This window comes from Pithys albifrons, chromosome 5 (assembly GCF_047495875.1).
Source record: "Pithys albifrons albifrons isolate INPA30051 chromosome 5, PitAlb_v1, whole genome shotgun sequence".
NCBI classification, from domain to species: Eukaryota; Metazoa; Chordata; class Aves; order Passeriformes; family Thamnophilidae; genus Pithys; species Pithys albifrons.
The window spans coordinates 11,812,117-11,824,300 of record NC_092462.1 but is presented as its reverse complement, the minus strand read 5'-3'; the positions used below and the strand labels follow the sequence as shown (position 1 = coordinate 11,824,300).

The following is a 12,184-nucleotide window of genomic DNA, read 5'->3' as shown; positions in this document are numbered from 1 at the left end:
GTCGTGAATGACAAACATTGATCCTGACTTCTCAGAGGGGAAGGACCAGGTGATCTTCTCATATTCAGCCATTCATATTTCTGAGAATATATACAGTGAACCCATTTTATTATTAAATACCAATAAAAAAATGCTTCCTTGAGATTTATCTATTAACTTGATGGAATCTTTAGGGTTAGAGTTTGTTAACAATTTCAACACAGTCTTGGTAACACATTCAGTGCAAAACACTATTAAGAAAGACAAACCTAAGTGATATATTGCATGTTAGATATCACCAAGTAATGAGAAATATAAACAAGCAAAGGTTACAGTTCTGTATGATTCACTAACATGACCAATGTATAATGAAAAAAACTAAAAAGAAACTAACAAATTGCAGTGTGATATAAAAGAAGCAGAAATATTTTCCAAATAGTTCTCCATCTGTTAGATTTTTATGTCAATTTTTGTATCTCTCTTACCTAAAATAAGTTCTCATCATCTAGAATAATTTTTCAAACCCAGTTATATGGCCGAGTATGAACCTTGGGCACATTTCTTTATAACACTTAAATCACTTTATTGCCTTCCGCTGGTGACATAAAATGGCCTTACAACAGATACCTCCCTAATGCAGCCAGTGTTAAGAGATATTCTGGAGAGCTTCTGAACAAATGAGAGCTTGATTTAGGTTTCTTTTATTTTTCCAGTATGTTCATATTCAAATGTCTTCCCTTTCCTATTCCAATAGGTCACCAATATTCACATTTTGCCACTGCTGGAATCACCCATTCCTTTTGGAGTAACAGTAAATGGTAGCAACATTAGAAAACTTTTGGACAAAATCCTGGGAAGTAAAAGGATTGAGGAGGATCAAATGACTAGGAGCCTGTGCTACCTACCGTTTTAGTGCAGACACTTTTTTGGGGGATTTCTTTTTCAGTTTGGGTAATGACCTGTCTTGTTCAAACCCTTCATTGTCCAAAAGCTGGCGCATGGCTATATTGGCGAGCTGCTCCATCAGCTTAAACGTCTCACTGATGTTAAGGAATACCGAGAAGAAATGTTCACTTGACCTTGTGCTCACTTTGATCATGTCAGGGAAGAGCAGTGTAGCATTCTTCTCGAGCTGAGTGATATCAACCCAGCGGATAACTAGCTTTGCTGAGCAGGAGCAAACAAACAAACAAACAAACAGATTTAGTACAGAAACGAGCATGTTCAAGAACATTTCTCTTCCTTTTCTTATAAAATGCATTCAGATGAATTTTTCTTGTATCTTGAAAAGGTGGGAGCTCAGCAATTAATAGACACAGCTTGTACAAACAAATACTATCACTTGGCAATCAGCAGAGTTTAAATATCATTTCATAGAATCATAGAATCAATTGGGTTGGAAAAGACCTCTGAGACAGAGTCCAACCCTTGGTCCAACTCCAGTCCATTTACCAGATCATGGCACTCAGTGCCACGTCCAATCTGCGTTTAAAAATCTCTAGGGATGGTGAATCCACCACCTCTCTGGGCAGCCCATTCCAATGCCTGATTACTGTCTCTGGAAAGAATTTTTTTGATATCCAAAATTTCCCCTGTCAGAGCTTAAGCCCGTGTCCCCTTGTTCTGTTGCTGAGTGCCTGGGAGAAGGGACCAACCCCCACCTGGCTAGAACTTCCCTTCAGGTAGTTCTAGACAGTGATGAGGTCACCTCTGAGCCTTCTCTTCTCCAGGCTAAACAACCCCAGCTCCCTCAGCCTCTCCCCATAGGGCTTGTGCTCCAGTCCCTTCACCAGCCTTGTTGCTCTTCTCTGGACTCACTCCAGCACCTCAATATCCTTTCTGAACTGAAATTTAATCATTTACAAAACACCACAATTTGGGTGATCTAATTAACTTATTGCCACAGTATTTGCTGAGACTCTGATGTCCTCTTTTCCTATGGAAGCAAGGAAACACAGTCTAAACACATCAGACAGGCTTGTGTTATTTTTATACAATTAGAAATTTCAACTATTACAGCAATGACATACCCTTCACTTTTCTTCTGACACCAGTATAGGTTGTCTCCTTAAAACAGAGGCTAAATTGACATTTATTTTTGTTAAAAAAAAAAGTAAAATCCAGCCATTTATGACCTGCAACTGATCCACTGCCTATCACCAGGTACTGTAGATTCGTTCACCTCCACACTGCTTTGAATTAACTCCCTCTAGAGCAGACTAGTTGCATCCGCTCTGTGTAGATCATTCTGAGTCTCCTCTGAGACTTTTATGATGTTCTGGTGTTGTACAAGAGTACATGTGGCATTTCAGGTTACAAAGTCTTCCAGAGAAGTACTGGAGGATTGTATAAGAGCAGAAAAAGTCAAAGTGGTGTGATCTTGTCCCTATTCCCTTTTGGGCATAGTCCCTGAGGTGAACCATGTCTCTAAACAATGCACAGGTATTGTTTTACAGAGAACTACTTTGAGAAATACAAACCAAACAAGGGAACTAAAGCACACAGTCAAGCAGCATGACAATCAGCTCCCTACTCCTCTTTTCCTCAGCACTGTCTTTGTACTCCCAGTGCTCAGGGAGTGAACAGTAACAAACTACAGATTTCCTAACAGTTCTTAGATACACAGATCACCATTTCACCAAAAACATACCTTCCCTGCCCATAAGGAAAGAGTAAAAGCAAAGGTGATTAATGCTGAGATACACCCAGCCCTGACGGGGCACTTTCCCCTTCCAGTAGCTGCAGGAGTAGTAGTTCACTAATTTCTCTTCTTCTGGCATCCCAAAGAGCTTGTGAAACTTCACTATGGCTTCCTTGAATTTTTCTGTGTCGTCATCCTCTTTGATGCCATTGATTTTGTTGTACTCAGCGATGATGCCCTAGTAGGGAGTGAAAGAAGTACACATCACGTTAGTTGCCATGGGGTACCAGATAACCTAATTACCATTCTGATTTGTAATATTTTCCTCCTCCACATAAATATGCTCCCTGGGGAGACAGGGATAGGATTTCACCAGAATATTTAATCGAAGAGGGTAGCAAAAGTAAAAGGAAAAAAGGATCTGTCATTCATTAGGGAAAATACCAAACAAGTTCTGTGACCCATCTTACTGGACCTTGAGCAAAATGAAAAAAAAAAATCTATTAGATTAACTGTCACCATGGAAAAATTATTCCCACTTTCAGGTGCAGATGATCTTCATAAAATTTGAAGTGGCAACTGTCTGATGAAAAGCTGCGTTTTGGTATCTCAAAGACTGCAGTTCCTTGTGTTCTACACTGAAGCTCTGGTCTATTCACTTATTTTCACAATGACTTTTATAATAATCTCTACTCCCTTTTATATTAAGATTATAAAATGGAAACACTTTCTGCCCTCAACGGGCTCCATATTTACATGGAATGCAGAGCATAAGACAGACAATTCACATTTAGTAAAAGAAGTAGTGTCATACTACTTATAGGTAACATTTAGTAGTATAAGACTAAATTCACATTTCTGTCCAATCCTGAGAAGTAACAATTTCCTTCCAGGATTATATTTCACAAGACAGATGTCTTTTCATATGTTTCCGTGAGCATCCATAGCCCTCACACCTCATTCACTAGTAAAACACAAGCAACTGGGGGATTCTTAAGACAACTGACTTACTACATAAAATGTTAAGAGAGGAACGAGACAAAGACAGTGCTTAGAATCACCCAGTAAATAAAGTTATTTTGCTTACAATCAATCTTTTACCCAGTATTTATTTTTAGATAATTCTTTGTACAGACAAAATACTTCTCACCAGTACAGCTACTATCTCTCCTATAAACAGAAATGAAATCCTTGAGGAAACCAACATTCCCATTCCCCCCTCAACCAACCAACCGAACCAATGAACCAGCAACCCCTAATACATGAAATGTAAATGCCAAAACTACAGGATTTAACTACACAAAAGAGGGGAAGGAGACATTATGAGTACATGAAAAAAAAATTAAGCTTTGCACTGGAAAAAGTAGTTACATAGAAAACTGTCAAAGTTTAAGACAGGAAACAGTGCAATTAATATTAGAACTTACAATGTCTGAAGCCCTTCCTATACATTTATATGTTTTTTTAAAAATTACACTGCTATAGTTATGTGCACTAATCCCATTTTCCCTAACTTTTACACATAAGTTGTAATTAGCATCTGGTTTTCCTTCAAAAACACAGAGCAGCCTAGGGACTACCAGGTAAAATTTGCTTAGAATTCCCATCAGTTTTCCTTCCACAGTTACACTTATCATTAACAAGATTTACAGCAGTATATACACTACCTGTATTTTTCCTCTGACAAATGTATTTATGTCATTCTCATTTTCAAAGATTGAAAGAGTTTGCAACAAATGCTGTTCAAGCCATTCCCAGTGTTCAGTGATTTCCTTCCTTGAGCAACCTGTAAAGAAAAAAAAACACCCAACCAAAAGTCACAAAAGCAATAATTCACCAGTGTCAGTGTTCTCTTAATCACAAACAGAAGACTCTGAGAACATTTGCCAGTAACTGGAGATGCAGGATTTCACTAAAAGCTGTCCCTCTGGAAATTCCAAACTTTTCTCCCATTGTATTTAATTGCATAATAGAAAGGCAGCAACGTTCAAGACTATTCTGTGAGAAGCACAAACTACTTATGTCAGTATCATGAGCAAAAGCCCCCTACAATGTAGAATTCTAACTGCAATAACGACACTGAGCTGCCCAATGTCACATTGAAAGTTAGCAAAGGTATTACCTGTATCTTCTAGGAACTGACAATACAAGCCCTACAGTTGTATATTCTACCATTGGTTCATAAAATCTTCACCATTAAATACATCTAGAAATTATGAAACAATGATAACATTTCAAGAATAATAGCTAAAAAGGATAATTTCCTGCCAATTCTATTATAATGTCCCTTCCTTGAAAGAAGAGTGCTGAAAGACCTATAAGAAAGCTGCACCTTTTAGGCGAAGAGGGTTGTCAGAGATGGTTTATTTTTAAAGATGAAATAATAAAACTAAATTTTGATGACCCTTTTTTCCTTAGGAGACCACCAGGGGTCAAGTGAAATAACTGACACTGAGGAATCAGCATACATATAGTCTGTAAAGTCTTATGGAACAGGGATGAAAAAGTTTCATGTATGAACTAGAGTTTATATATGCAAAGTTTTGTTTGTGTTTTACTTCAGATGGATTGTAATAAATAGAACTTCCATTTTGATCCCATTCTCAGCATCGTAGAATGAAGTTGTTGGTGTTCAGTATCTCTCTGTGCCCACTGTGAAGAATAAATTCAAGTATTCATTAAATAATTGTTCCCCAAAAGAAGTATGTTGAGGGAATTATGTCAAAACTGGGACTTCTAAGTAGTTTCAGAAAACAAACACTACATGATCACACAGGAACATCCAAAGCTTTGCTAAAAGTATCCCAGTACAGGTAGAAAATAGCATCAACACTATGCCATCTCTTTATTCAAATCACAGATTTGACTTGTTTATCTCAGAACTAGCAAGTAGATGCACCTGCCTGCTAATGCCTACAGAACTCAACAAACTGAAGAGCTCATGTGAAACAACTGAAAGAGGTCAAAGCGCAGCAAGCTGCTTCTAATAACCTTTTCAGCTTACTTAAAGAACAAATGATGGGGAGCAATATTGAGTCAGAGCTTTAACACAGCTCCAGTGAAGGCAACAGAATGCAATATTCTGTGCAACTTCCAGGGGAATTTCACAATTCTAGTCATAGTACAGAGACATAAATGAAGCTGCAGAACAGCCTACACATGTAATCAATATTTCAGAACCACTGCTGCTTCTCCTTAAAACTACTGGATATAACTAGACCTTTCTGGAACTCAGGAGGTGGTCTGAAGGCTATTTGATTTCCTCTTGGCTTTTACACTGCTGTAAAAATCAATGATGAAATTCATGAACTATGTATATAAAAACTAGGCTGTCATCAGAAAAATCGCTTATCTCTTGAAGAGCAGTGACAAGCAATGCAGACACAACATCATGATGAACTATTTATTAAAGCTGTCTGTTTCTGGTTTGTGGTTCATCAATTATTTTTCATCACTTCTTATGGGTGTGCTTTGGCTGATTATTTTCAACTTGTAACAATCCATCCCTTTTTTTCTCACTGCTTTTTGTCTCCACTATATTACTATTTACTCTTCCACGTCTCACTCACAGCAGATCATGAAATCAGCCCCAAACCTACACCCCAGTCCTCATCAAAATTCATCATCACAGGCTAGGTCTTTCTCTTTGCTTTGCTCACTCAGTATTAAAAAACACTTTTGCTACAACATTCTAAGCTACTGGTTATTTTATCTCTGCTACTGCCTATCTTAGCATATTAAAATATTCATCACTTAGACATTATTGGCCTTTTAGGTAAATTAAGCAATACCTCTAACTCTCAAGGCAGGGCAAAAATAATTGAACAGAGTCTTGGGTTTGTATGGCCAGGTTTTGGTAGCTGGGAGGCTATAGGGGTGGCTTCTGAGAGGAGCTGCTTCCTCCATGTTTGGCAGAGCCAACACCAGGTGGCTTCCAGATGAACGTGGCGCTGGCCAAGGCTGGGTCCATCACAAATATGGGTAATGCCTCTGTGATAATATTTAAGAAGAGGAAAACAATGGGGTTTAGCACAGATCTAATTGTAGCCAGAGAAGAGAGGAGAATATGAGAGGAATAACTCTGCAGACACCAAGGTCAGTGCAGAAGAAGGGGCAGGAGGTGCTCCAGGCACCAAAGCTGAGGTTCCTCTGGAGTCTGTGATGCAGATGATGTGAAACAGCTGTGCCCCTGCAGCCCATGGAGGATCACTGGGATACAGAGATCCACCTGCAGCCTGTGGAGGAGCCCATGCTGGAGCAGGTGGGTGTCCAAGAGGAAGTTGTGATCCCTTGGAAGGGCCATGCTGTAGTAGGCTGCTGGCACAGACCTGTGGGGAGAGGAGCCCATGCTAGAGCAGGTTCCCTGGTGGGATGTTTGACCCTGGGGGGGATCCACACTGGAGCAGCCTCTTCTTGAAGGACTGTACCCTGTGGAAGAGTGACCCACACTGCAGCAGTTTGTGGAAATATGTTGCCCAGAGGATGGACTCACAGAATCTGCTGAGCTGGAAGGGACCCACAACGATCATCAAGTCCAACTCCTGGCCCTGCCCAGGGCCATCCCTGAGTCACACCACATGCTCAAGAGTATCATTCCAATGCTTCTTGAACTGTCAGGTTTGGTGCTGTGACCACTGCCCTGCAGAGCCTGTTCCAGTGCCTGATCACCTTCTGCATAAAGAATCTCTTCCTAATATCCAACCTAAACCTGCCCTGACACAACTTCAGGCCTTTCCCTCAGGTCCTGTCACTGGTCACAGAGAAGAGATCTGGCTGACCCTGAGCAAGTTGTAACTGCAGTGATGTCTCCCCTCAGTCTCCTCTACCCCAGGTTGAACAGACCAAGTGCCCTCAGCCACTTCTCACATGGCTTTCCCTCCAGACCCTTCACCATCTTCATTGCCCTCCTTTGGATGCTCTCTAAGAGCTTAATATATTTTTATATTGTGGTGGCCAAAACTGCACACAATATTCAATGTGCAGCAGTGCAGAGCAGAGAAGGACACACGTCCCTTGACTTGCTGGCAATGAAAAACATAAATTTCTACAAGAGTAAGAGATTACAAGTACCAAGTAACCAGTACTACCCTTAGGGAACAGGGAGGGACAATGCAGGACAAATCCAAGCTGCATAGCTAAATGCAACCAAACTCCTTAGTAACCTCTATAATTTTACGAACCCTTGATCAGTTCAGACAGAATTGCTTTAGTTGCAAATTCATAAAATAACCACAGTGCAGAGCCTTAGGGGACCCTGGGCTCCTCAGCTTCAAGGTTATGTAGATAAGTTGTTTGCTTTCTATAAAATCTTACCTCCCTGTTAAACCCACACTATTCCCCTCAGGTGACAAGACTAAGCTGTGCAGTCTTATAATTTAACAAAAATAACTAAGCCATCAGCCAGATATTAGGAGACTAAAAATTCAAGAAACACTCCACAAAAGGGAATCCCACATATATACATTAACTACATTAGCAATTTCAGCTAATTTCAGATGAAGAGCATGTTTTTTAACACTAGCTTAAATTTAAACACAGTACCATAATTCTACATAAAATCTGCAATATCTGTCACAGAAGAAAACAAAAACTCTCACAGTTAAGCAACATCACAAATTTCTACATGAATGGTACATTCATTTATTCTGGGGCCATAACTCATCTGCCTTCCATTTTATGCCCCTGGTTACCTGAGGGCACACACTGTAGGTATAAAATTATAGTCATTGTCTATAGGGAAAACAACCTGCAAAAACACCTGAAGAAAATTCACATGATCAATTTCCGAAGTTATTTTCTTTGAAAGGAAGTCTGCAAACAGCAAGAAAACTTGTGTCCTCCACTCCCCCTTTCAAGCTGATGAGATGGAAGTGCTTACTAATTGCTGCACACTGACATCTGGATGATGGGAAAAAGGGATTGTATGTGCACTTGCAACTACTGCTACTTGTGCACCAATAGTGGAAATAAACACATAGGCAAGTGCTTTAAACTTCTTTCCCATGACTGAGATCCATGGAAAGCTGACCTGCATTACTTATGGTCACAGTAAAGTAGATGACAGTACAAAGCAAGCAGCCAAATCAAGATTTGGAAAAATCCTTCATAATACTGACAATTCCATTAACATCTGGTTTTACTAAAGGCAAATTATGTCATATGAATTTTAAAATCCTCAGGGAGTTGGTACTAATAGATATAGAGGGGGGAAAAAGTTGTTCAAATTGATGCCTTCTTTTAGGTCTGGTACTATCAAAAATAGCAAGTAATACCTGTGCTAATACAAGCTATTAAAAAGCTTCCTGTTGGATTCAGAACATGACACAGGTTTGATATGACCTTTGTCAGACACACAAATCATATGCTTCTAAGAACAGAGCCTGCTCAGAACTGCTAAAATGATTACATCTATAGCAAACCCTCATTCATTCTTCTTCCCTTCCCAAAAAGGGATTTGTTTGGAAGAAAAGTCATCGAAATTATCTAAATGCCAAAATTTTTCTTGAGAGAATGTGCACTGAAGAGACAGCACTGCTAGGCCAGAAGAAACCTACAGCTTCATTAACCAGTATTTCTGAATGCCAGGCAGCACTGGGGGTGCTAGAGGTTACCAGGCCATTAAAGACAAGACAGGTATGTGTGCACCCCTCATTTGTCCTTTTTCTCAACTTTCCTTCAAATGAACAGTTTTAGCTGTTGCCTAAAACAGCATCTGAAACTTTTGAGCTAGAGGTGTTGCACTGAAATGTTTCCTTTTCAATTTTCAAGTATTGCTAAGACTGAAAAGCAAATACTAACAAACTGAGGATCTGACCTTACAAGCTTGGCCAATCAAAGCCAAAAGACCTTGACCTTCTGCATTCAACTCCAGACACAAAACCAGCACACAAAACATGAGACTAACTACATTCTCTTTTATGCTACTTGCAATAGGTACCTGGCCACAGAAATAAGCACTTAGTACTGGATCTGATGCACGCAAAAATCCTATATAATGTATGACAATACCAACTCAATTGTTTTCACTAACTACTATAATGACAGAAGAAACAGTCTTACTGTTAGATCTGTCCAAACTAGAGAGTTAATGACCAAAATATAACACTTCTGTATTTAACTCTAACCTAGCTACCACCTTGCTGAATTTCTAAGTATATCATATTTAGAAGGACCACACATTGTCTGAAATAAACATCCAAGAGGTAGACACCTGGGATCAAGATGGTGTTTATCCTGGAGGAGACTGAGCTCACTATCCAGGAAATGCCATACAGCTTGCTAGTCAGTGTTCAGGTGAGCACTGAGGCTGCACTTTTTTCCTGGTTACCACTACAAGGGAAGTCAGGTGCCCTGTCTGGGTAATTTGGGGCCTATAACCCAGGTACCCCTCCCACCATCCTCTTTAGACACACCCCATCACCCAGGAATGCTGCACTTTAGAAGTGTGGCAGGAGCGAGTCATGGCCATGGAGAAGAGCATGCAAGAAGGAGGAATGGATACTGCTTGTCCAGGAACACCTTTGGGAGATGAAGAGTGGGAAATAACAGAGGCTTCTGTCCCTACTCCATGGCCATTTCTACTTTTATTCTATCACTGTACACAACACACTGGCATTCAGGTTTGACTATCAGAAGCTCGGGAGCTACTCAGTTTTACCACTACAGCAGGTTTTCATCCTGACCCATTTATTTGTCCTGAAATGACTGTGCTCAGCAGGAAGGATGCTCTCTTAGTTGTGTGACACAGTATCCAGGAAGAATAGAAATCCACATGTCAGTGTATTTGTCCTTACCACAGGCAATAGTCCAATAGACCAGGGAGTCTGGTGCTTGGTAGAGGATTCGATATGGTGCCACTCTGGCACTGGAGTCCAACACAACATCCAGAGTACCCACAAGGAGACCTATGGAACAGAAAATTCTGGTGAATACACAGAGATGGACCACACAAGATCCCACAGGAAGGGCCTCTGCAGTTCCTCCCCATTCCATTTCACCCTCCATGGCAAAATACAGACCTATATATTCATCCCCATGCTTGCTGTCTCATGAACTCCCTGAAGGGAAGTTCTAGCCAGGTGGGGGTTGGTCTCTTCTCCCAGGCACTCAGCAATAGGACAAGGGGGCACGAGCTCAAGCTCTGCCAGGGGAAATTTAAGTTGGAGATCAGAAAAAAATTCTTTCCAGAGAGAGTAATCAGACATTGGAATGGGCTGCCCAGAGAGGTGGTGGATTCACCATCCCTGGAGGTTTTTAAACTGAGATTGGACATGGCGCTGAGTGCCATGATCTGGTAAAGGGACTGAAGTTCGACCAAGGGTTGGACTTGATGATCTCAGAGGTCTTTTCCACTCCAAACGATTCTGTGATTCTATGTTGTAAAGAGGAAAAGTGATTCAAGAGGGAAAAAGGCTCCGTTTCAACAGGACTTCAACTCTGAAATGTACCTCCATTCTAGCAAAACCACAGACAAAGTGAAGCAAAGCAGAATGTAGTTGTGTTATAAATAATGTTTTTAAATTATTTAGTTCTTTCCTGTATTTCATACACTGTTGAAACCCTCGGGGGAAAAAAACCCACCAACTACAATCCTCTCCTCCAACACCAACAAAAAACCCCAGACAACACATCCTAAAAGGGTTCAGAAGTGGAATGTCAGCTAGGAAAAACTAACACTTCCCGCAAAAATAATTTTGCTACTTAACAGTCTGATTCTTCAGAGTTGAAAGGATCCAAATGCCTTAGAGTCAAGCTGTTTTTCACATGAAAGGATACTAGGGAAGGACAAAGCCATACTGTTTTCCAGAAGTAGCTTTAAAAATTCTTTGCTACTGAGGGGGCCACCGACAATTGCATACCAAAAGCTACCAATAATTCCTAACTATATTTCCACAAAGTCTAGATTCTGTTTTTGTAACAAACTACACACAAAACAAAACTCTAACCCCCCAAAACCTTCTCCCACAAGAAAGAGGTGGTTGTTTTTTTTTTAAGAAATAGTTTTCCCCCTTTTCATCTCCACAAAGAATTTTCACCTCCCCTGCAGATATTAGATTTTAAATCTCATGTTTAAAATCTCAGCAAATTGTTTCAATTGATTGGAAAAAAATTTCAAACACATTGAAAACAGATAGATGAATTTCAAAATATTTTTTTCTGCAATGCATATTGGGGTAGAAATTGAGGATTTTTTAAAAACAGCTGAAATAAATTGCATGCACCAAAAAACATATCAAAACACTCCTCTTAAAGTTTTCTTCTCCTTTCAAGTGGCTGTTTTCATTTTTTACTGTCATAGTACTATTAGGTCCTCATTCTGCGCTGTCATAACTGGTATAGAAAACTGTTTCCCTCACTGTTTTTCTTTTCAGATTTGCATTATGTATCACAAAGATATCAAAGCACTACCCATTTTCCATCTCAGTAGATCCCTTAAACCTGAAATGAAACTGATACTTATATCACCTGTCAGTGATTTTGTATTTCTCCATTCTATGTTTTCTATTTTTATTTTGTTTATACAAATCTTCACAGACCAGATCAATTGTAACCTTTTTCTGCCCA

The 12,184-nt window shown here is 39.9% G+C and overlaps 1 protein-coding gene across 1 annotated transcript in view; it reads right to left on the bottom strand.

Moving 5' to 3' along the window:
* TBC1D9 (TBC1 domain family member 9) overlaps window positions 1–12,184 on the bottom strand; it is a 52,472-nt gene that overhangs the window by 24,567 nt on the left and 15,721 nt on the right. The window contains exons 2-5 of the mRNA XM_071555705.1: window positions 10,414–10,524; window positions 4,288–4,406; window positions 2,630–2,858; window positions 885–1,146 (exon numbers count right to left, since the gene is read on the bottom strand). Coding sequence (XP_071411806.1) covers window positions 885–1,146; window positions 2,630–2,858; window positions 4,288–4,406; window positions 10,414–10,524 — 721 coding nt within the window. The remainder of the gene's footprint in view (window positions 1–884; window positions 1,147–2,629; window positions 2,859–4,287; window positions 4,407–10,413; window positions 10,525–12,184) is intronic.